Source organism: Anas acuta, chromosome 11, assembly GCF_963932015.1.
Source record: "Anas acuta chromosome 11, bAnaAcu1.1, whole genome shotgun sequence".
In the NCBI taxonomy this organism is placed as follows: domain Eukaryota; kingdom Metazoa; phylum Chordata; class Aves; order Anseriformes; family Anatidae; genus Anas; species Anas acuta.
In genome coordinates, this window is record NC_088989.1 from 16,809,508 (window position 1) to 16,835,554 (window position 26,047).

Below are 26,047 nucleotides of genomic sequence, written 5' to 3' on the forward strand. Positions count from 1 at the left end.
ATTAAAAAGGATTAAAATACTGGACTTACGGATTACTCCAGTATAAGAGTTTTCTCAGATTGCTTTAGCAATTTATTCAGACCGGCCTTATTCTAGGAATTCTAGGAATCTCCAATGAAAATTCTGTAGTTTATTTCCATTTAGCATGTAAAAAAATAACATAAACATCACAAAGAAATAGCTTGATTCATTATTTAGGCAAATATCATTAACAAAAATACTCAAGAATGTGATTTTTCTAGAAGAGAATGTAGCTGCTTTAAAAATATTTCCCCTTCTCCTTATGCCCTTCACCCAGTAAATACAACACATCCATGTGTATCTATATTTGCAGTATCAAATTGTAATATGCATTTGCCTTCAACTGGTGATACAGTGCCCTGAAAGTGTAAGATACTGTTCTGAGAGTAAGGGTCAGGTGATTGGGCACAGAATTCTTTAATAATGAAAACATATAAACAAGGATAACATCTGCTTCCAGGAAGACTGTATGTCTTGTGAAAAATATGCACGGTGGAATGGTGGTGGGGTTGTTGTTGCTGTGATTTGGTTTGGTTGGTTTTCAAGATGTGTAGTTGCTCTATGTACTACACAATAACGTACTGGCATTGGACATGGTATTGAAAACAAGGATGAAATATTTGACTAGACACTCAAGGTTAAAATAAGAATGTGTCTGGAAGATAATATCTCACAAAGAATTCATATTCTGTGCAGTTACAGCAGTTACAAATTTTGTTCTAATAGGTAACTTAATTTACACTACTAATTACTCTTGATGTTTAGCTTTAATTCTAATTACACTAATTCTTTATTTTTAGGAGTTAAGCTGAAAGAAAAATTCAAAAGGAAATATAAAAAAATGCATAATTTTATAATATTTACTATAATGATTCTGTTTAAAAAAATCCTGTTATCTTCAGTTACTTTAGCTAATTTATTCTGTTCTACCTATATCTTAGAATAAAATAAAATATATATATGCGGAAAAATATGGAACTACGTCATTTTATCATAAGCAAAATTATTTCAAGATAATCATTGGTTGTCTGTAACTAGGACTTTTATTACTGGGCCAATTGAAGTTCTGGCTGAGCATTACATGCTAATGAACAAGCCTGAATATATGCTTTTGTCCTTTGCATAACTGATTGAGATTTGTCAAAGCAAATCTTGAACGTATTTTATTTTGCTTTCTCTCAGAAAATGATGAAAGACAACAATCTGGTCCGCCACTTAGATGCTTGTGAAACTATGGGTAATGCTACGGCCATCTGCTCCGACAAAACAGGGACACTGACAACCAACCGGATGACAGTCGTCCAAGCCTATGTTGGTGATGTCCACTACAAAGAGATCCCTGACCCAGATTCTGTACCCGCCAAAACCCTTGAATTGCTGGTAAATGCTATCGCTATCAACAGTGCTTATACTACAAAAATTCTGGTAAGCTGGGCTTTCTGTCACTAAAATGAAACATGGCAGTAGTTATATTTTTTTAAGCATTGTTAATTTCTTAACGTCCTGTTGTTGATCATCAATTGTTAAATACTGTTGAGGTCCTCAAAATGAGAGCAGGTTGTAAAAATTATTTGTCTTATGTGTGGGTGATTGTTTTTTTTTTTGTGTGTGTATGTGTTTTTGTGGATGTTTTGTTTTTCAGATTAGGATTATACTTGTATATAAAAGACCATGCTATATTTTAAAAACTCCTGCTGTTTTTAGGTTGGGTTGGTCTAATCTGTATACAGGTAACTTTACAAAACTAGTTTTCATTGAGACTTCATGTGTGTAAAATTATTTTTGTCTAAGAATCTTCAACTAATTCTTTGATAAAACAAATGGGATTGGCGAAATCAGATAAATTAATGCAATTAACTGAAGTTAATGCAGTTAGTAATGCTAACTGGATGTTAGTAACAATCAACATTTGGAAGAAGAATTTTTAGAGAAAACTTAAGCAAACGTGTGAAGTGTGTTTGTGGCAAAGGTGCTTTGAAATGAATGCTCCTGAGAACAAACTGTTTAACTAGGGCTATTATCTGAAGTGAGACTACAACTTCAGCTCCCTTCAGTCATCTGTGCCATGATGTGCCCCCTCTTCAGTTCTCACTGAAAGCTCTCTGGAAAGGGAAATGTGAGGAGAACCAGGCCTAAGACAGCTTGACCTACTTCTTACACTGACAGTGGACACGATGGCTCCAACAGCTCAGACAGACAATGTTTGTTGACATCTTGCAGCTGAAAACATCCAGCAATGTGAGAGCACCTCTTTTCTTGCACTGCAAGGAGAAGTAGTTGTAGTCAAATGAGGTTTGAGCTACTCCTTTTGACTTCAAATTCAGATACCCTGGAGCTACACATGTTCCAGCTGTGAGGATCCAACTGACAGTGCCTGTTCCCAGCTGAATCCTCAATCTCGTTCTTCTTTTTCTTATAGTCTCTCCAGGTTAGCAGGGTTGATTAAATGAAAGATGGGCCTTCCTATTTTGGGAGGTTATGTGTAAATGCTGGGTGGATTTTATGGCAGTGGCTTTTTGAAATCTAATTTCCATATTTAAAAATTTGTAAGAATATTTTTCTGCCGCTGAGTAAATGCATGTTTTCATAATTTGATTGTTGGAGAGAGGAATATACCCATATATTTTAACATAATTACAGCCCCAGTACCTCTGGGTACTTCCTCTGTAGGAAGCGAAATGGGACCAAACTCAGCCTCAGTACACAGACTGGAGTTAAGACAAGGTAATACAGACAGATAGGAGTGAAGGAGAATAGGCAGATGTGTGCATTTGTATTTGTATAATTGCTGCAGTGGTAATGCTAGTCACCAGCATCAGTCCTAGCTGTCACTGTGGAGTTCAGTGTTGGGAGTGCATTGGTAAAATGTTACCAACATTGGCAGAATTTAACTCATTGCTGGGAGATGATGTGGCACAGAACAGGCAGGTTGGCTGGTAGTAAGTCAGGTACAACGGGGAGAGTAAGACTCAGCATCATCTGCATTTCAGTTGTTTTGTGTTTTGCTGCTGCTTGTTTTGCATTCTTGAGATCAAACACAGTAATGAGGTGTTTTTGTTCAACTTCCTTACAAGTTCAGGCTCTCTGAATCTCAGAAGTTCAAGTTTCTGAGCAAGATGTGGTAACGTATTCGACCACTTTCCAAAGGGATGCGTCTGTGCCATGTGTTTAATGTCCTCTCTTTCTCTTATGGTAGTAGTTTCATTTGACAGAAAATTTTCTCGTCAATAGTAGTTTTAAAATTTCATTGTGGTCTCAACATAGTGGTGTTGTTTTTTACTTTCCCCATAGCTAAGACTCAATGCTTATCACTAAAGTTAATGGTATGTGCCTATTAAAAGGAGTCAGTGTTTCACCACTTCAGTTCTTTTACAGCTTTGCACAGAGATCAACCCTCTGAAAAATTGAAAAATGGGTGAAATTCTCTGGAAATCACCATTGTTTGGTTGCATATCAGATGACTACTTGAACTCATCTGTATAAAATTATTGGGGATATTTTAGCTCTTATAACAGCATCATAAGGTCAAGCCTTGCAGTATAGACTCCGTGAGAATACTCCAATATCAGAGGAGTTATTGTTATAGCAAGCTTAAGCTAAAGTTTAAGATAAACTGTGTTGCTCCAAAGCCCTTATTCATTAAAAATCATAATTATAGGAAAAAATACATAAGGGATTTTTTTTCCAGGATGAAGTGTGCCGAATTATTTTTCTAACTGCTAATACTGAATGCATGCTTATGCACTCATTCTTAGGGCATGTTAAATCAAATTGTGAATATCAGCTCAAACCCAAAGGGCATATGAGTGCTATGTCACAAAGACTGAATTTTACATATTCTATTATTAGTTATATAGTTACGTGTACACTGTAAATTGCACATTGCATGAACTTCTGTTCAGAGTAATCACATATGGGGCCGTAAAATTAGTCAAGATACTGTGCTGAATGAGAAATGTTCCCTCTTGCATTATTGTTTGATTAAGGGGCAATTGAACCGTTGATAAAAATATAAAAAGAAAATAATATCACTGCTTGTAATAAAAGATGTGAATTTCCCTGAGAGATCAAACACAAATTATTCTAACTAAACAATAGCATCATTATATATAGTTCTTTTTAATACTTTCCAAGGATTAAGTTATTGTGTGAGCTGCTTTTGCATTCTGTTAGCCTCAGAGCAACTTTAGTGCTGTGTTTATGCTGTTTATGTGAAGCTGCTCTCCAGAAAGTCTTTTTTTTCACCCAGTATTAATGTTTTATATAGCTTCCCCACCCCCTCCCCATGGAAGTAAAAATGGCACTTCATACATTTTTGCACATGAGCTGTGATAAGGCTTGTAAAGCATGTCTTACTCTGAAAACAAAATTTGCATTTTGGGAATGCTTAGATTGCACTTGGAGCAGAGGTACATTGATCTCAAATATCATGGAGCAGTAATGAAATAGAGTCCATATACTAAAACCAGTGATTTGACTCTTGTTTCGAGCTCTTGCTTGCATAAATTCCATTTTAATTATAAAAGTATTTATCCTTTTAATTTCCTGAAAGCTGTCAGAGGGCAAAGATGACATGCTCTCTAGATGGGTATAGTATGTTCTTATTAAAAAGAGATCACAATTAGCATTAAATTGAGTGATTTTCAGTACCAGTGGAAAGACTCAGCTACTGTGATCTAACATAGGCATTTCATTAGGTACTTAATAAGTGCCTAGGGAGCAAAAAAACTACTTGTGCTTAGGTGGATATCTGGATAAGTATTAGGAAGGCTGTTTTCAGTTCTGAAGATCTGAAGTATCATTTACTGCATTTGCATAGTATTTAGCACAATGTATTGATATCCTTTAGCTGGGACTCTTTAAGGAAAAAGACGTATATGTCACTGAAAAGTGCAAAACATTCACTGTTTTCCACACCTTCTGCCAACTTATGAAATGAAGTAAACATATGATAGTTTACACATGGATAAATGTTATTCAAGTAATGAATGTGACCTGGTACAACCTATTGGACAAAAACACCTCTATTGATTAGAACAAAAGGGGTGAATAAAGAAAAGAAAAAAAAAAGAAAAAGAAAAGAAAAAGAAAAAAAGACAAATTTATTGCAGTCAGAACAGAGAAAATGGTATGTTTCCTGTTTATGGTATAGCACAAACCCACCTGCTTGTTACATTAACATCTCTCTAAGGAGATAGTGAAGATACCCAGGTTGTTGCCTGCACCCAAACTCCAGTTACATTCCTACCCTAGCTCCAGATGAGGCTCTTCACTGTGCACTCAGACAGACCTCTACTCACAGGACTGTGACGATGAGTTTGAGGGCCCCAAATACTCCCAGCAGGGAGCAACAGGAGCTCCCCGCAAGCTGCCCTGAGAAGGGGACTTGGCTGGGGGAGAGAGCGACGCTGAGGGAGTGGGCTAGCTGTAGGGGTATGTGCAGCATAGCTGTGGGATGGAGCTGCATTTAAGCATTAAACTCAGCCATTAAGATTTAGTGGGAAAAAAAGGAAGGTGTTAATTCATCTTATTGCTTTCTGTAATTACTTTTTCATGCATATATAATGAAAGATCGTATTAAAAAAGTGTAACTAAATTTCTAATGTCATTATACTGAAAGCAGTTCAAGAAGTTTTGGCACAAAATTTTTTAGTTAAAGATAAATAGTTCTTTTAACTGATTGTCTGATGCAGAAATGGAATGAATGCACTATACTTTCTTGGAGAAGAGGGGTGGAGGGAGGCTGGCAGAAAAAGTAGGTAACCCATAATGTGAGAAACATAAAAAGAAATGGCATTCTACAGAAGTGAAATGGTTAAAGTAACTGAAAATAAGGTTTTTAAAGTGCACAAATAAAGTAAGATTTTAAAAGCACAACAGTACCTTGCAGGAATAAATGAAAATATATCATGGGTATTGAGAACATGGATGTAGTAGCCAGGGGAATGGTTCGTTTTATTCGTGAGGAATATATTTGCATCCAAAAGTAGTACAGCTATCCAGGTTGTTGGAGACATTAGGTTCCCCTCAGAAATAGTCTTAAAAGAGGTATATAAAGTACAAAATTTACTTCTATTTTATAGAATTGTTTTTTAAAACCATCAAATTTAAAGTCTTTGGATTTCATTTATCAAATACTTCATCTTGTCTCTCTCTTTTTTTTTCTTTTTTTCTTTTTTTTTTTTTTTTTTAATTAGTGGAAAAATGTTCTCAGGAATAATTTATATACACGTACTATTTTGCCAACAGAAATTCACAGTCATTTTCTTTTACCTTTCATAATTCCATCACTTTCAATATAGTAAGACCTTCCTAGAAGATTTAAAGTTGTGTTCAGGAATGTGGATAATTTGGAAGTTTGAATTAATAAAAAAACTTCATAAGTGGTAGGTTAATTTATGGATTTTTCCATACATTTCTCCAGATTAATTTAGAAAGTTATCCGTGAGTGAAAAGAGGATGGAAATATCTTTTCAATGGTAGTTGCTTGCAGCTCTCTAATTCTTGTCTCACAGAACACAGACCTTTTATCTCTGCATATACATACGTGTGTGTATTTATATGAACTCTTGTTTTCAAAATAGAATAGAGGACCCTAACAATTAAAAATTGTGTTTCATTTCTTACACCAGACTCAAAACCCTCAATCAGATTATGCTATACCTATCAGCAGAAAATCCTTGGAATTTATATTTCCTGAGGCTACAGCAAAAGATATATATATAAATATATAAATATTTTATTGCAGCTGTTTGCCAAGGGCAGTCACGCTAAATGAAACTACTGTTGGATGTCACTAGAATTCTCTTTATTCAGAGGAGAACCATGAGAAAATAGTTTTTATCATTCAAACAACTTTTTAAATTATTTTGGTAGTTGAAATTGGAAAGATACATTTACTTACGGTCTTCCTAAAACCTCTTTATAAGCCCTTGTTTCTCGTGTTAAAATACAAATGAAATTACCATTTGGTTTTAATTGACATGGAGGTTCAGGTTGGGTCTTGTTTTAAGCAAGGAAGTTAAAATGCTAATAGTGTTCCAAATTAAAATACTTTAAAAATAAAAATAACAACAACAAAGAGAGAGAGAGAAAAAAAAGAAATGGGGACAGAAGTGGTTAGGGGAAAAAAGAAAAAGGTTGAGTAAATGGCCTGGCCTAAATTCTATTTTCTTCCCTCTGTAGATACCTACCATTACTGTTAAGCAGCAAACAAAACTGGCATCTGTAGCTGCTGACCTGAATAAGTCTGAGCAAAAGATCAGTAATTCATCTGTTTTCAGTCAGGGCTGGGCTACCTGTATGAAAGCAGCTCAGCTCTGGGGAAGGAGTGGCAGTGCGAGAAGGAACGAGAACTCCAGAATGTCACAATGAGGGCACACTGCGGGTGGGGAAGGTAAAACTGATGATAAGGAAGAGAGTTGGTTAGGCCATGCAAAGAGCACAGCAGCAGTGGTACTTGCACGTATCACACACAAACAGCAGTCCCTTCCAGGGCTGTACAGCTGTCCCTGTTTTACTGCATCATTTTTTCCACATATGATTGTAAGGTTTGTCCACAGGGAGGTTTACACGTGTATTTTTGGAATGGAGAGATTTGAGTTAATTTTGGTGTGTATCTGAGCTGAGGCCATCCTTCGTAATGGTTTTCTGGTCTCAGGTTTGTTTCCTTTGGCAACGCTCAAAAATAAATTCCACATTTAGATAATGGGTCAAGATTGCAGTATCTTGGTTTAAGATCGAGCGAGGGGGCAGAGGCAGCGCCGCTGTTTTGGGCAGCCATTTTGCATGAGGATAGATCTGTGGAAGGTTTTTGGCAGCCTTTTTGTTCTATATCTTTGGAAGGTTTTATCCTTACCTAAAGAGAAATTAGTAAACTGTGAGAAACATTTGGAATGCATTTTTGCAACATAGCCCATATCATGGCACTGCACTGCTTTGGTGCTAGTGTCATCTGGCTTTGCAGCAGGCAAGAAAGAGGAATAGGCATGAATCCTCTTCCTGCACTGTTCCTGTGGAATACGTTGGGAATGACAAAATCCTCATTTATGCTTAAAAGCTATCCAGAAAATGCACAGAAAAATAGGCTGAGGGGAGAATCCTTAACTGGCAAATTGAACTGCTGTGGGACTTCAAAGCTTGTAGCTTTTCACTGTCTCAGAAAGAACAAGTAGGTTTGTATGAACTCCTGAGGCCCTGCTCCAGGTTTTACCCTTTGCATTCTGCGGTCTTAGGTGCACAAAAACTTGCTAAACTTGTGATATAAGAAGCATATAGATAAATCTGCTTTGCAGAAAATCTGGGAAAAATGACTTTTTTTAGCATGTTTCAGGGTGGCAGAATCCATCTCAGTAGGGCTGGATTTAGGTCAGTAATTCCTAAGTAGTCAGTAAGCAGTGTGACTGTGGTGCAGTAAAACATTCATTGGCTTCTTTCAGCATGTTGTCCTAGTAACAGAAATTTGTGGAAATTGTTAATTCTTATGCTTCTGAGTGCACAGGTGATGGCATTAAAATATTCTCTTGAGCATTTCTGACTCTCTAGCTAATGGTGCGTTTGATCCATTTAAAATTAAAAGGTTAATGCCAATTTGACAAATGACATGGAAAATAGAAATAGTGTTCCCCAATTCACTTCTGAGATAGCTTTTTGGGGGGCTTTTTCTCTACATACTGCAGACCAGTTGCTTAGACTATGAAAACTTTTTTCTTGCTCTACCCAAACCTTCCCATTCCATCTGTTTTGCAAAATGAAGTGCACTGTGAATTCTTTTCTAAAATGGATTTGATTTGATTAAAATTTGATTGCATTGATTTCTACAGTGATTTTGAAGAGTTATTTCTTCATAGGTGTAATTTTTATCTTATAGGTAAATTTATCTATTTATTTCAGATTTTTATTTATTTATTTTTTTTTGCAAACTGTTAAATGGCTATAATAATCATAGAATCATAGAATGGCTTGGTTAAAGACCATCCAGTTCCAACCACCCTGCCATGGGGAGTGATGCGACCCACCAGACCAGGTTGCCCAGGGCCCAGTCCAACCTGGACTTGAACGCCTCCAGGGATAGGGCGTCCACAGCTTCTCAGTTCAGTGCCTCACCACCCTCTGAGTGAAGAATTTCCTCCTAACCTCTGATATAAATCTGTTTTCTTTTAGTTTAAGACCATTCCCCTTTGTCCTATCATTATCTACTCAAGTAAAGAGTCCATCCTTTTTATAAGACCCCTTTAAGTATTAAGCAGGTGTATTGTAGATGGGACCAGACAATGCAGGCGAAGTATCTTTTTCTATATAAGCAAGACAACCATCACACATACACACAATCCCCAACCACATTGTCTTTAAAACTTTTTCTTAAAGTGATTGATAAGCATTTTCTCAGAATAATTTAGGCAGAAAAAAAATAATTTATAGCGTGCATATCATTTACTGTGTAAATAATAATTATTAAAGATAATAATCATGCAGTTAATTGTCTCTGCTTCTAGGAATGGCAATTAGCAAAGAGTAGTGATATTCACACATCACTGGCTATTGAAGTTTTATATAATAAGAGGTACAAATATAACTTTTCTCACTAAATTAGCTACTGAGTTAATAACTGAAATAACTGTGTTTAGAAAAGAGTACTGGACTGTGTAAAGCATAGGACATGTTGTTATATCCATCATGCGCTTTCTGCTGTCAGGATGCAAGTGCTTTGTCTTGCTAGCTGAAAGCATTTTATAATAAAGCCTCATTTCTGGGGAGTTGTGTATAAGGGGTTAGAATGGCATCAGCTGCATGGAAAGCTCCTTGGCACTTGTCTGTGGGATGGATTTACCTAAGCAAAGAAGGATTAGGAAGCAGAGATCAGAGCAGGGTCATCCTGTAAATCTGCTGTTGACATTGTTAAACTCTCTGGAAGGATGCTTATTTTCATTTGTGGCCAGGTTGTCAGAGGCAAGACAGGTTTCCCCACAGTATGGTCAGCCTTTTCCTTTGTTCCATGTCTCTTTTTCTGCAAAAGAAAGGTGTGACTGTCCTCCCTAATAACACGTGAAGAGAAGATGGACGAATAAAACAATCCTACACTATACTGTGTAGTATGACATAATAGCTAAAAGACAAATTATTTTCTTTTATTTTCTTTCTTCATGCTAGAGAAAACAGATACATAAAACCTTACTCATACTGGCCTTTGCCTTCACAATTTGGTAACTGCAGATTCCGTTTATTCCTGTTGGAATAATTAATCACAGCAAGATTATAAGCAGGACTAACAGTCACTTGGAAGCTTTTTGTTACCAGAATGTTAGCATTTTTTTCTGCTTGCTTGCATGAAAATGAGTAAATTAAGTTTTTTTTTTTTTTTTTTTTTTAACTTGTTGTGATACAATGTTTTTCCTGTTTCCTTGCATAGGATTTTCTTTTATGTTATTCATGTTACTTTCATGATCTTATTTTCCACTCCGTGAACCAGTGCAGGATGATTCACTTATAGGGATAAATGCCAGTTATTTCCAAACATACCTGTAGATGCAAGCAGGCTTTAGAAGTCACTTTCCCTGCATGGTATTCCATGGTGTTTTCATCTAAATACTACTCATAGTTGTCTGATAATTTTTAGACCCCAGTTTTTTATTTTTATTTTTATGTAATAAGATGTATTGGCACAGTGAATGATTTTAATGCATACTTCTTTTCATTCCTATGATACCTTATGGAAACAGTTGTCACACTTTGGAGCTGATTCATATGCTGGTTAGAATTCAGCGTTAACACTTTGTATGGGATATTATCAGGGAGCATGTTTTCTTGATGGGCGCTTTTGTTTTTACATAAGTGGGTATAAAACATTTGAGGCATATCTTGATTCTGTGAAATAGCTTACTTTAATATTCTGTAATCTGTTTTAATTTAGATGTTCTTTATGCTCTTTATCAAGAACAGAAAGCCAATAATTTCACATGATAATTTAATGCCAGCTCTATATAAATGGTATTGGTTTCATAACCAAGCAAAAATACTTAGAAAGACTTATTAAAAAAAAAAAACAAAAAAACAAAAAACAAAACAAAACAAAACAAAAAAAAAAAAACAGAACACAGAGGATGAATCACCTCATAATGTCATTTAATGAAATATGGCATTAATTCTCTTTGGTGTATATGTAATATAATTATATAATATACACTATGCGGTTTGTAGTAAGTTTTATTTTTATTCTCATAAAACTCCAAAGGGGTGTATTTTCCTTTGGAAAAACAAACAATCAAACAAAAAACTGAAGCAGTGACTGAAGAACAACAGATCAGAAATACCATATGTGATAAAATAACTTGATAGTTTCAGAGCAATGGATGTGCAGGAGTTACTTTGTACACATGAAAAAGACTTTAAATTGACTTGGCATTGCTCTTCTGGGATTAAATTGTGCTTACATTTTTTTTCTATTTCTGTTCACGTCAGCAAAACATTATTCTTCTTTTTACTCGAGTCACAGTGAGTCCTAGAAAGCTGGTATTAAATACTCAGTAAATAAAAAACTATGCTTCAAATTCTCGTTCCTGCTTTCTTTCACAGATAGCCCCCATTCCTGATTTTTCTTTCAGCTTCCAGTTTTCTCTTCTTGGGTGTGAAGGTCTTGGCCCTCCTGCATTCCAGTCAGTCATATTTTTATATTAGTTACAAGTGAGTGTGGGAAGGTGTCCAAAAATGATGGCCTTTCTGCTAGTTAGAAGTGCCAAATAAACCTGAAAAATCTCAAGAATGGACGGGATTATGAAGAATTGTAGCCACACATTGTGAGCAAACTGCGTGGGGCACCGACTCTCAAAGGCCTGTGACATTGGTGGACAGAAGGCATTTGTTACATACAGTCATTTTCCCAGCCAGAGTCTGGCAGAAGAAACTCTGAAGGTTTTCAAAGGAAAGGTTGCCAGGGGTATGTTAATATAGTCAGAACTATATTGTTCCCTAGCATCACCGAAGGAATGACAGAACTCTTGGCAGACATCTTGCATGGAAAAAATAAGCTTCTGGAAGGAAGTTTGTAAAAATTCAGGATGTTTTTAGTATTTACTACTGCTAACCTGTCTCATGTGTAAGTGCAAATGTGCACAGCAAAAGAATGCACTGCTGACAAGTCTTTATGGACACACCAGGACATTAATTCTATCTGAAATCGCAAATGAGTGTTGGGTAGTAGATGTAGCTTGATGTTCATAATACTGGATGAAAGTATTGAGTGTATTAAAGTGTTCCATTCATTGCTATTTTTCTGTGGTTTTTACTTTTTATTGAAGTGAGCAGAGAATTAAGTTACTTTATGCTTCCCTTCACTACAAAGGAGAAGGACTGACAGTGTTCAATGCTGGTTTGCTAGGGGTTGTATATCCCACTTCTGTTTCTAAAAGGTGAGAAACAAGCTTTTGTTAGACAGTTTTCTTATAAAGAAAGACAAGATGTTTGACCTCTCCATCATACTGTTTTTGTTTTTTTTTTTTTGAATGAATTATCAGATGAAAATTGGCTGCAGTCTCACAGTCTGCTATTCCAGCAAAAGCATCATTCTTGGTGTCCTGAAGAGGAGAGAGACTGAATTTATAAAGTATATCGAACATTACCACATCAATCATGAAAAAAAAAAAAACACCACACACACACAAAAAGCAAAACAAACAAACAAAAAAAAACCAAACCAGACACTACTGAAAATATTAGATAAGCATTGCTATAATGTATTATATTCTATTACATCTATAATGTATTATATTCTATTACATTCACTTGAATTCATGCATTTGCTTCACCAAAAACAACCTCTAACTAACCAAAACCAATTTAAAAATAATTTCAGTGGATACATGCTAGTATAGATTTAAAGAGGACAAGTACATTTTGTATGATAAACAAAGTGGCTGTTGCTAATCTTTTTAGACTTATTTAGAAATGGATGCTTGAAGAACTCTTTGGCGCACTCTGGAAATGAGTCCTATTGACAGAGAAGATCTATAATTATGATGCGCTATAATCAGTAGCTTAAGTGAAAAAGAATCTCCTCTTATGTTTCATGTGCCTAGATTTGCTTTACACTTACTAAATTTGGCTCCATAAACTACACAAATTGTTTTAATAGTGCTGCAACAAGAAACTCAGTGAGTATTAATACTGATTTTTTGCTTTAGTTTGGTCTTTTGAAAATCAGTTTTCTTATCTGAGATAAATTTAAAAGGCAGAAGTGGAAAATTCAAAGTATTGATAAGTTTTGTTCAGGTGAAGACTGAATGCACAGAACAGCTACGTGTAAATATTGCTATTTATGTTGTTGAAATTCAAGCTTTTGACGATCATATATAAAGGTCAAGAATTTCTTTGATGTAATGATGAAATTCATGTACGGTATGATCATCATCACAGCCCTCTAACACCGACTTTTCACATCATGGCACTGTTCCACCCCCCCATCCCCCACCCCCTCAATTCATTTGCCTAAAACAATGACTTAATGTCTGCAGCACAGTACAAGATTATCTTCTTGCTTCCAGTTAGGCATAGAGAAGATTATGCAAATTTAAAAGTGTATTTAGATAAGATGGAATGGATGGTTGCATTTCATTATTTTGTGGCTGAAATTCACATAGAGTGAATAGTAGAAAACACACATGAGATACACGTCAGACTATTAGAGGAGTTTTTTATTAAAAGTATGATTAATTTTGATAAGGAATTTATAAGTTAATTTAAAGGGAGGAAGACTAACTGAAATTTTGTTGATGTCATGTTCAGAAACATTGAATTTTCATGTGCAATCTGGGTGAGAGAAAGTCTTGTAATGCTAGGAAACACACTGTTGGTAGCATTTATCAGAATCACTCAAAAGATGTTTTCCAAATAGACAGTTGCTAGTTAGTTCATTGCAACAACTGAAGAGAGTGTATTGATCCTTCCTCAAACATAAAAGATGAGGTTTCAGCCTTAAAACAGATGCATCATTTCTAATCATGTTAGCAAAAACATACAAATCCCTAGTCATTTTTCTAATTTGGAAACAAAATGTTTAAGCTGCAGAAGCTTTCTTGAAACCAAATTTTCCCTATCTGATCAACTCAGCATTATGTAGTTTGTCTCCTGTCTCTGTTTTCTGTGTCTGCAACCATTCATGCAATTCATGAAACCAGTCTAATATTAGCATGCAGTAAACCCTTAGTTTTATAGATGTGAAACAAGGTAGCAGATGCTTGGTTGTCATTATGGAGGTAACAATTACAATTCTGCAATTAAGTGCAATTTCTCTTTTCCGCTTGAAGAAAAATGTTCAACTTATTTGTGGTTCATGAAAATATAACAAACTTTTCCCAAATGCATGGAACAAATTATCAGAGAGTTATGAAATCTGTTAATCTGTTCTTAATCATAGTGAGTTTGCCTTAGAAATGGCACATTTGTCACTCAGGTCTGTGTTCTGAAGACATTCTTAACAGGGGAGAAACATACTCTTGCATCTTTATAGCTAGCATTAATTGAAACCTTGTACTTAGACTATATTTAAAGTAAATTGGTTGTTAATTAAAGTAAGTTAATAACAATTGTTTTGTCTAATTATTTTGATTATATAGGTTACTTGTCAACAGTTCTTGTTGCAATTAAAGCTGGAATGGCACTAGTATAAATCTAACAATTGCCAGTTCCCTGTGAATGGGACTGTGCAAAAGGACAGGAGTGGAGATTTTCAGTGTTTCAGATTTGGAAATGGAATGTATTATTTCAAAATTTGAGTGTCAAATTGTAATGAGATGATTATAGGTTATAATAGAAGATGTACACTGGTTTGATCAATAACAGTAGGAAAGACCCTTCATACAGACAAGTAAGATCTTACGGTATTATAAATATATCAAAACTGTTTTGGGGAAAACACAAAGAAAAAATGTCTGTGTATAAAACTCAGTTTAATCTGGAAACACTGAGGCTGGAATTATTCTGTGGTGTCACTCATGATTATTAAGAATTCATTCTTTGTGCTGTAACGGGGTGTATAAATGTGCCTCTGTTTAAATTCAGCCATGAACTGCTGTGGATTTTGAATTCAGAGCTTTTTGTAAATTATTATTATTTTTTAAATTAGACTATATCCAACTTTGTATTTTAATTCTTGACACCTTAAACAGACACAATATCACAAAATGAAAAAGTTTAAATTGGAGAACTAAAATGTATTAGGAGATGAAAAGGAATAACTCATGCAGCACATCTGCTTGCAGGGTCACTAATGAACTGCGATATATAAGCATAACATGAATGTCAGTTCCTCAGAATAAATATTATTCAGTAACATATGCAGGACTCTGTGAAAAGGTATTACTTTCAAAATGTTATCAGTTAATATTTACATAATTTTAAACAATCAAACAAACAAAAGCCCTGTTCTGGGCCCAGCTGAATTAATTACAGAGATAAATGTAGTTAAATATAGCTCTGTTAACTACCTTGAATGTTGCTTCTACTGTAGGTACCCCACTTAGTATTTCTCTGGTTGTGAAGCTGAAGGAAATAGAACAAGTTTGTTCTAATTAATGCTAACAAGATCTTTGTACCTAGGAGTAATATATTCATATAAGCACTGCAAATTGCTTATGTGTCAACATTTTGTATGTCTCAAAATTTATGTGGAGACAATATAAAATGTTCTGTTTATATTTTTAACTTCCATCCTCTGTCCTTGAGAGTGAATTAACAGACGGAGGAAATACAGAATAGAAGAGTGGACAGTGAAGTGGAATTAAACCTGGCCAAACTGCTGGTCTAAGGGAATTGTGATCACAAAGTCCAGCTGGAAGCAGGTTTCTAGTGGTGCATCCCAGTGATCCATGAGGTGGGGGCAATAACGTTTAGCATTACCAGTGATCTGGATAATGGGGCCAAGTGCTCCCCCACAAGTCTGAAGATGATACAAAGGAGTGGCTGGTGACACCAGATGGATGTGCTGCCTGTCAGAGGGACCTTGATGGGCTGTAGCACTGAGCCAGCAGGATCCTCAGGTGAGACTGGTGCCTTCCAGCCTCAAGTATTTTGCAATTCTGTGAAAAACGTGTACAGGACTGACCTATCAGTCTTTTACATTTAACTAGTGAGAAGAGGAAAGAAATTTCATACTTGCTGAAGTATTTTTTGGACGTATACTTTTTTTTTTTTTTTTTTAAATTCAAGTGAATCAAGCATAAATTTGTCCTTCAAACTAAAAGGGCAATTTAATTATTTGCTATTAAAATTAAGGGCAAACTATTAGCTCACTTTGCATGTTAAAATGGGTAACAGTCAATCAGAGAGGGAGTAAAGAGGCTGTCACACCAGCCTTTCAGTCTGTTCTTCATGCATGATTTCACCTTTCATAATCACTCTTGGGGGAGTTTATGGATAGGATCATTTTTTCCTTGTTCCTGTTATGTGAGCTGAAACAAGCATGAGTCCATATGCACTGAGCCACATCACTGCTGCACTCCCTAACTTTGCCGTGCTGATAGGAAATGTCATGCTGCTACATTGCATAATTACAGCTGGCCCCTTTTTATATGATGATTGTGTTGCTACTATTTGAGATTACAAGAGATGTTAAAAATATGCAGGATTTATATAATGTTTTCTTTGAATAACCTATATCCATCACAAGTGCTAGCAATGCAAATTACACAATACCAGAGTATTGCAATAATTGAATTTTTATATCATTTCCAGGTCTGTCTTCAGAGAATAGGCAAAGATGTTGAATATTTATGATATTAATCTGGTATAGGAAGCTATTGTAGAATCATATTGTTTCTTACTCCCTGTACAGTAATGAGTCAAAAATTCCTTTAACCAATTTGCTAGGAATTTTGAGCAGATCTTTTAGTTTAATGGTTGCTAAATAATAGGAGTGAGGCCCGTGCTGGGTGGCAGTGCCAAGCAGCATTGCTGTCACTCGTCTGAGCAGCCTGCTTCATGTCAGCTAAAGGGTGCAGTCTATGTCTGATCAGTCACAGGGGACTCTTGTCATCTGCTTCTCTGCTACTTGTTTCTTGCTCAGACAGTGTAACTGAGCTCAGCAGGATGTCCTGGTTGATCTCTAACTGTGAGGGATGTGAAGGTTATCTTATGGCTTTAAGAATTTGAACTGGCAGTAAGTTAGTGTCCTGACTTAGGCTTGAAGTGCAATATATAGATAGATATACTTTGAAACTATGATTTTACTGTAGCACAGAGGTCTAAGTGATGTGAGAGTGCTGGCTGTGTTCAGCATGTAGTAATTAAGAGGACATACGGAAGCTACTTCAGTGAAAAGGCAGCCTTACTACCCACAAGTATTACACAACAACTTACAAATGCACAACTTTGTTATTAAATAATGTTGTTGTTTACATTTCTAATTTTAGTCTTCAGAGTTGATCTCTCTTGAGAATGCTGAAACATGTTTCAAGTGCTTTTGTTTTACGTTGTCTAGATCTTGAACATGTGTCAGACTGGCTACCAAATCAACACCTGTCAGTCAGGATTTGGAATATGTTGCTTTGATTTTGGTAGGCTTATGATGGTGACTGCTGGTGCCTAAAGTAAATAGTGACAACTGGAGGTGACTTATTTGGTGGCCATTCTCACAAGAAACAGCTGCTGTGAATATTAGGGTTTTGTGGCTGATAGAAGGTGAAAGGAATAAGCTGTTGAAAGGAGTAAATATTGAATTACCTCTGTTATTCCTTTTCCAATAATTTCAGAATACAAATCTGGGAAATGTCAATACAGGACAGGGATGGTGAATTTTTCAGATTTGTTATTTATTTATTTGTGATCCACTTATTATTTTCCTCTGTTCCTCCTCCTGGTGGCAATTGGCAGCTGTCAAACACAGTGACAATGAAGTAGTTGAGTTTAAAATCTTTGGTGTTAGGAGGAAAACTGCCACCAAAACTTCAACCCTGGATATGAGGAGAGATGTCTTCAGGCTGCTCAGGGACAAATTACTAAGGTCCCCTGGAAATCTGCCTTTGAAGGTATTGGGGTCCATCAGTGCTGATCACTTTTTAAGAGCACAGGAGCAGACAATTCCAAAGTGTTGGAATTCGGGCAGGCAGGGCAAAAGGCCTGCTTGGCAGAGTGGGGATCTTCTAGAGCTTGTGCTGAAAATGAAAGTGCGTGGACACTGGAAGTGAGGTCAAGCAACATGGGAGGACTACAGAGATGCTATTTATTTGCCTTTGTAGGGAGAAAATTCATGTGGCCAAAGCTCAATTAGAGTTGAAGCTAGCCAGTACTGTGGTGGACAACAAGAAGGGCTTTTCTGTTGTTGTTTTTGTTTTGTTTTGTTACCAGCAAAAGGAGGACCAGCAATAACATTGTTTCATTACTGATGAGGTTGGTCACCTCACAAATAGGGATGTCAATAAAGCAGAGACATATAATGCTTTTTTTGCCTTTGTCTTTAACACTGATGATGGGCCCTGGGACCCCCAGAGCCCTGAGTTGGGAGGACTGGACTGCAGGAACTCCCAGCTAATCCCAAACTTGTGTGGGCTCTGCTGCTTCACTTGGATGCATATAAGTCTATGGGGCCCAATGGGATTCATCCCAGGGTATACAAGGACCTGGCTGATGTCACCGTAAGACCTCTCTAAACTATTTTTCAATAGTCTTAGGAATCTGCAGAGGTCCCAGTTGACTGGAAGATGGAAAATGTTGTCCCAGTTTTCAAGAAGGGCAAGAAAGAAGACCCTGGTAATTACAGGCCTATCAGTCTCACTTCAGTGCCTGGTAAAATGATAGAGGAGATTATTTTGGGAGTTACAGAAAAACACTTGAAAGACAACACAGTCATTGGTCATACTCAATACAGTTTTATGAGTGGAAAGCCCAGCTTAACTAAATTTCCTTTTACAACAGGGTTACCCATCTAGTTGACTGAGGAAAGACAGTAGATATAATCTTTTTGGATTTCAGGAAAGCTTTTGATACTGTCTCTCACAGTATTCTTCTGGACAAAATGTCCAGCATACAGCTAGACAAATACACAATATGATGGGAGAACAGTTGGCTGATGGGTCAGCTTCATAGGGTTATAGTAAATGGGGTTACATCAGGCTGGAGGCCAGTCGCTAGTGGGGCTCTGCAGGGCTCCATTTTGGGGGCAGATCTCTTTGATGTTTTTATAAATGATCTGGATACAGAACTTGAATGCACACTAAGTAAGTTTGCAGGCGATACTGGATGAGGAGGAATTATTGACTCCCTCAAGGGTGGAGAGGCTTTGCAGAAATACCTTGACAGACTGGAGGGCTATGCAATCACCAACTGCATGAAAGAGAGCAAGGGTTGGATTCTTCACCTGGGAAGGGGCAACCCTGGCTGTATGTACAAACTGGAGCTGGAGAGCAGTCCTGAAGAAAGGGATCTGGGGGCTTTGGTCAACAGCAAGTTGAATATGAGTCAACACTGTACCCTGACAGTCAGGAGGGCCAACCATACCCTGAGGTGCATCAGGCATGGCATTGCTAACTGGTCGAGGGAAGGGATTGTCCTGCTCTGATCCACCTGGTGCAGCCTCACCTTGAGCACTGTGTACAGTTTTGGGCACCACAGTGTAAGAAGGACATAAAACTCATAAAAATTCAGTGTCCAAAGGAGGGCAGGAAAGATGGTGAAGGCTCTAGAGGTCAAGACAGGAGGAGCGGCTGAAGGCCCTTGGTTTGTTCAGCCCAGAGCAGGGCAGGCTGAGGGGAGGCCTCATGGCTGCAGCTCCCTCATGAGGGGAGCGGAGAGGCAGACGCTGAGCTCTGCTCTCTGGGGACAGCAACAGGACCTGAGGTAACAGCATGGAGCTATGATCTCTTTTAGTCTTATCTTATGCTAGAGAATACCACCGAACTGCTTGATTGCCGATACACATCTGTATAACCACATTTTTCTCTCCTAATCCTGTGCTTCCGACTGATTTTTAATTCAAAATCTCCATGTCCTGATGTCTGTTACAGAGATGTTTTAAGTGTGTATTTTATGAAGAAAGGAATCGTATAAGTGATCGAGAACACTTCTGTTACTCTAACCTAAACTATTCTGTGATTCCGTAGTTCTACTCAGCAGTGTTCATAAGAAAAAAAAAAAAAAAAAAAGCTTTAAACTTTTAAATGTCGGGCTTTAAATCCAGTGAGTGAGATCAGAATGGTACATAAGGTTAACTGAGTCTGTTTCTTCTGAAGCCAAAACGATTATGCAACCAGCTCAAAGAAGTTAACAGTTCTTTTTCAATCCCTTATGCTGACCTCAATTCAAACTGACTTGACTTTAACTGAATTTCAACAGTATTGTACCTGGCAGTGGTGATTATAAATTGTAAAATGGCAAATATATTAACAGAAAGCATTGTCTGTAATTTAACGTGTTGCCTTCTGTGCTCTGTGTAAAGCAGAGTCAATTTATTACTCATTCATGTGAAAAAATTCTTAAAATTCCAAACAGTCCAAGGACAAATTGTGATCTTCCTTATCACTCAAGTTAATAATATTATTCTAGATTTTTGCTCAAGAGTAGCAAAGATCAGAATCTCCTCAAGATACAGACTTATTTTTATTCCTAAATAAAGATGTTATAAAAGTGAATTCATAACATTTTGATAGTGCAGAGCTGATGCCAGCTATTTGTAGTAAAACTTATCTTCAGGATGCTGTTTGCTTTAATCTATAAAAAGGATCTTTCAAGAATTCTAATAAAATGTTTGCACTTGGTTAAAATAATATTATCTTAGTCATGTAGATAATTAATATGTCAGCTGTGGTCTGCCTAGAAAGCCAGAAGTATGTTATGGTACTGAGATAGAGATGAAACTATAATGTAAGCAGAAGTTCAATTAAAACCAGTTCCACGGTATTGTCTGGGAAGAGAAAAGTCAGATAAGATTATTAAATAACCTTTCAAAACAATAAAGAGAAGTGGAAAAAAAAAATCTGTAAGAGAATCTTTGCACATAAAAACCAGCCTCTTCCAAGACAAACTTTATCTTTACATTTCTGTGTAGTTACGCAGAAGTGATGAAGCTAGAGAACAATAAATACTCCGTGAACAGGCAGTATAGAAGGAAAGAGAAGATACTGCAAATGAATTTGCTTTATTTGGTATCCAGAGTCTGGATTATACTTGGTATGAAGTCTTGCAGCAAAGAAAGCTAAAGGTATTGTGGGCTGTAGTATTGCCAGCAGGTTGAGGGAGGCGATCCTTCCCCTCTACTTGGCACTGGTGAGATCACACCTGCGGTGCTGTGTCCAGTGCTGGCCACCCAAGTATAAGAGAGGTTTTGCCACTGGGGAGAGTCCAAGGAAGGTACACAAAGATGATTAAGATACTGGAACACCTCTCCTCTGAGGGGAGGCTGAGAGAGCTGGGACTGTTCAGCCTGAGGAAGAGGAGGCTCGGGAGGATTTCTCCAATGTCTACGAATGGAGAGGGCAAGGAGGATGGGGCCAGGATTTTGTCAGTCATGCCCGGTGCCAAGACAAGAGGCAATGGGCACAAACTGGAACACAGGAAGCTCCATCTAAAGGTCAGGAAGCACTTCTGTGCTGTCAGGTAATGGAGCTCTGGCACAGGCTGCCCATAGAGGTTGTGGAGTCTCCTCCGTGTAGATCTTCAAAAGCTGCCTGGACGTGGCCCTGGGCCAGCAGCTGAAGGTGGCCCTGCTTGAGCAGGGCGGTTGGACAAAATGACCTCCAGAGGCCCCTTCCAACCTCAACCATTATGTGACTCTGTAAATAAAATATAAAGTGGATTTTTTTCACAATTTAATTTGAAAAATGTATTTTCATCTGTTTGCCTCTTGTAAATGGACTTGAAATGGAGCATTCAATATGGATATAATCTAGCAAAGCTAATTATCTTAATAAAATCAATACATTTACAGTCATCATCATTCTGGAACACAAAAACATAACATGAAACAAATGACAACTTCATATAATGTATGAAACCTTAACACTTTGTTTTGTAAAGACTACTCGGATCTTCTTGCCAGTTTCTCTCCTCTTACATCAAAAATGGCAATAAAGAAAATTAAGTTTAGTGAATGTTATGGTTAAATGGAAGCCTTATAATTTCCTAATGTATTTTTAAAACTTGAGGAACCTCTGTAAACTATGCCCACAGTTTTATCTTGCTTTCCTCTTAACCTGTCTTTACTAGCAAGTTAATTTCCATTGAAAGCATTTTGAAAATTTATTTTGTAATCCAAATTCAGTATTAAGTCAATATTAGCTTTTGGGGTTGGTATTTTTAAACCTGAATAATACTGCTGTACTTTGACCTAGAAACCTATTTTGATTTGATAGTTATAAAAACTATTTATTTTACATCTGCTTGCACTTGTTTTACATGAAAGTATTTACTTACAATTGAAATATTATTATCATGTAAATAATGTAAAGACTTGAAAGAAACAAAATTATTATACAATTATCAGTGGGAAGTACTTATTGGAGGAGTATGTTGGATCAGTCCCTTCCCAGTACAAGATTATCTTGTGACTAGCAAAAGACCTTTCACTGAGCTCTTGAGAAACAATGCATTCAAAAGTTTCTTTTAGCACATCACAGTTCAGAGGCTTTCTCTCCTACAGTGTCAAAGCATTTTCATTCACCAAGTCAATTAAGTAATTCATAGTTAATTATTCAAAAGTAGCCCCTTTGTACAATCCTTTTAATTGTGTTCCAGGTGCCATAAACTGCAGGTTTCAGCAAACAATAAATGTAGATACAGCACAGTACAAAGTTTTAACAGCCAGCAGCTTCTGTGAAGGGTTGTCAAGAGCAATCTGCAAGGAAACTAGTTTTGGCATATAGATTTTGAGCTGAAACAGTACAGGGAAGGAAGTGGTGCTTGCCAGCTCTCACCACCATATGTTTTATTTTAATGTAATGTACAAAGAGTATGGAGACAGCAGCTGCTCTAGAGGGAGGTGGCCACTTGTTAGCAGATTTCAAAACCTTTCTGAAATATCTATTCATTTTTTCACTGGTATTTTTTCCCCTTGCTTACGTATTTGCATTCAAAAGATGGTCACTAAAAGTCTATTTTTAGACCACTCTAAGAGAAGGAAAGTGTGATCTACTTTACGGTTAAATAAAAAATGAATTTTAGAAGGTCTCTAGGTTTAAACACTGTCAAATGTAGGTAGATTTTTATTTTGTCAGTATATATTCACAGTTGCTCATGATGAAATCATATGCATAAGAAATAGCAGTTATCTAATATTCTGTGTCTGTGATGGAAAGAAATCTGTATCTATTTCATTGGGTTCCAGTGTGCATTTGCTAGTGTCTTAATCACATTCACGTTTAAGTCAATGTTGAGATTCATTGTCTTCAGTGGCAGAGAGAGGCAACATAAATAGGGATTTAGAGCTAAAAGAGGAAGTTTGATATGAAATAAGTCGTTTTCTGCATTGCTATCTAGGCAGTGAAGTTGATTAATATGCTGCTTTGAAAAAAAAAAACAAGTTCTTAGCACATTTCAAGAACTGTGTGCGGCAGTGTCATGAAAATTAACCAATTATTTTAAACGAAATGGTATTTTATTGACTCCTACCTGAAATTTGTATATCTACTGAATTTAACAGTCCTTAGAGATCATATAACTACAAGTTATTGGGTTGTAAGGCAGGGATCCTTAAGTGAATTTAAGAATCCAGAAGGCAGTTGTATCACACTATAATGGGATTACAGCAGGACAAGTTATTATAGTATATAATAAATTTAATATATCATTTTGCTATGCTTTCTAAGTGCAAGTGTTTTAATTTGAGCCTGGAATAATGCTAAAATGTCATAGCAACACAAATCTTACCCATATAACTGGGTCAGATGATTGTTTATGTAGAAGCTAGAGACGTTACAATGAGTTATGGAAGGATAACTCTCTTATAATATTTCTAGATTATTGTGTACTGCTCACCATAGATGCATCTCTCTCTGAAAAGGAAATCCTGTTAATCTGTCTGAGTATAAATTTTTCTGGTGAAAGAAAAATGATTCTTATGGAAATTCTGCCTTTCATTTTGCTTACTTCAGTTCTAGACAAGTCTATTAATATCTTCTATCAGTCCTTCATTTTTAAACCAGCTGCAAAGGGTTACTCTCTGGGATACTTACTAATACTTATGTAAAATTCCCCTTTCCCTCTTTTATGGCAGCACTCATTGCAAGAATTCAAACCTAAGTGGGATTAGAGATTTGTAATTTCAATTAATCACCTTACATTACCCCTCATCCCTCAGGTATTTCCCAAGTAGGGTAGATTTAGAAGTCTATGGTGAAAACATGGACATAATTCCGAATGTATTCCTGCAGCCCTAATTCTGCAAAATGTTTGTGACATTTAAACCAATGACTTACAGCCTTGTCTTGAGTCAAATGCAAATGTTTTCGGTGGTATGATACTTTGCAAATTAAAGTTGTGAAAGGATTTTACCTTCTCTTGGTTTCCACAGCTTAAAAAAAAACATTCTCTAATTCTAATATGTACAAGAAAATGTAAGTTATTAACAGTATTGCTCATGCATGGGACCCTTAAATCTGTTTGGAATCTTGACAACACAGGAATTTTTGATTTGGGGTATATTACACTTCTATTTTGTGTGTGTGTGTGAAATGTGGCTGTTTTTTGTTTTTATTTATATTTCAAATGGGAAGATAGAGCTGTCCTTGTCCCTAGAAGTAACAAGAATTACAAAATGATTAACTACTCCTTTTTTTTTTTTTTTTTAACATATAAAGCATATATAACATATATATATATGTATATAACATATATATATGTATAAAAACATATATAACATTTAATGTCTGAAGCAGCTGACTAAAATATGGTGATCCTAGAAACAGGTGCTTTTAGCAGCAGGATTATTATTTTTTACATTGTTGGAAATGCCATTTTCATGTAGGTTTACTATTATGATTAAGATGCAGATTGATTTATTTTATTTTATTTTATTTTATTTTATTTTATTTTATTTTATTTTATTTTATTTTATTTTATTTTATTTTATTAATTCAAAACTGCCTGGTAGATAAAAAGGACATTTTTTTTTTTTTTTTTTAATTTGCCGTTAAACCCATAGAAGTCAGCAAAACAATTCAATTCTAAGCAAGTAAGAATATAAAATATCCTATTTGTGATGAGTAAGTATTAATTATATTGAGCCTAAAGACAATTATTTCATTTTTAATGATGTTTTGCCTAGCTATAAAAAATTCAACTGCCCATGGTTGATTTAAAAGAAAAGAAATGCAAAAGACCAAATGTAGTCATCTGACTGGAGACATTTTCCTTGTTGTGAGCATAACTGCTTCCAGTCTGTTATAACACTAAAATTTCTGCTAGTTTTTAAAAAAATGGAAGAGACATGACTCCATAATTAGAGTTTTAGATCTTAAACTGTACACTGTAACTATGTTATTAATTGGGTAGAAGGCATTGCATACTGCTAATCATTACAGAAATCCATATCTAATCTTTTCTTCTCTACAGCCACCAGAAAAAGAAGGTGGCCTGCCTCGCCAGGTAGGCAACAAGACAGAATGTGGCCTCTTAGGGTTTGTCCTGGATTTGAAACAAGATTATGAGCCTGTTCGGAACCTCATCCCCGAGGAGAAACTTTATAAGGTTTACACATTCAACTCTGTGAGAAAGTCAATGAGCACTGTCATTAAAATGCCAGATGGCAGTTTCCGAATGTACAGCAAAGGAGCTTCTGAAATTGTTCTGAAGAAGTAAGTTCAAAGGATTTCTTGCTGTGTTTTTTCAAAATCTTAACGATACAAAACATTCTGACAGTCATAAAACATACCTGGGAATTTTGGTGTTTCTACCTAGGGTAGAAAAAGGACTCACTTGAGGAGAGTAAAGGTGTTACTGTCCATGTCCAGTCCCCTCCCTCTTCCCTGATGAAATCTTTGACTTATTTTCCTTGTCATTGGCTAGCAGAAATATTGGGTCTTCTAATTTATTTCTCATCTGCATTTGGTAA

The 26,047-nt window shown here is 36.3% G+C and overlaps 1 protein-coding gene across 24 annotated transcripts in view; it reads left to right on the forward strand.

Moving 5' to 3' along the window:
* ATP2B2 (ATPase plasma membrane Ca2+ transporting 2) overlaps window positions 1-26,047 on the forward strand; it is a 421,948-nt gene that overhangs the window by 339,769 nt on the left and 56,132 nt on the right. For all 24 annotated transcript variants that reach the window (XM_068695120.1, XM_068695119.1, XM_068695126.1 and 21 more), the window contains 2 exons: window positions 1,204-1,446; window positions 25,549-25,790. In XM_068695120.1, coding sequence (XP_068551221.1) covers window positions 1,204-1,446; window positions 25,549-25,790 — 485 coding nt within the window. The remainder of the gene's footprint in view (window positions 1-1,203; window positions 1,447-25,548; window positions 25,791-26,047) is intronic.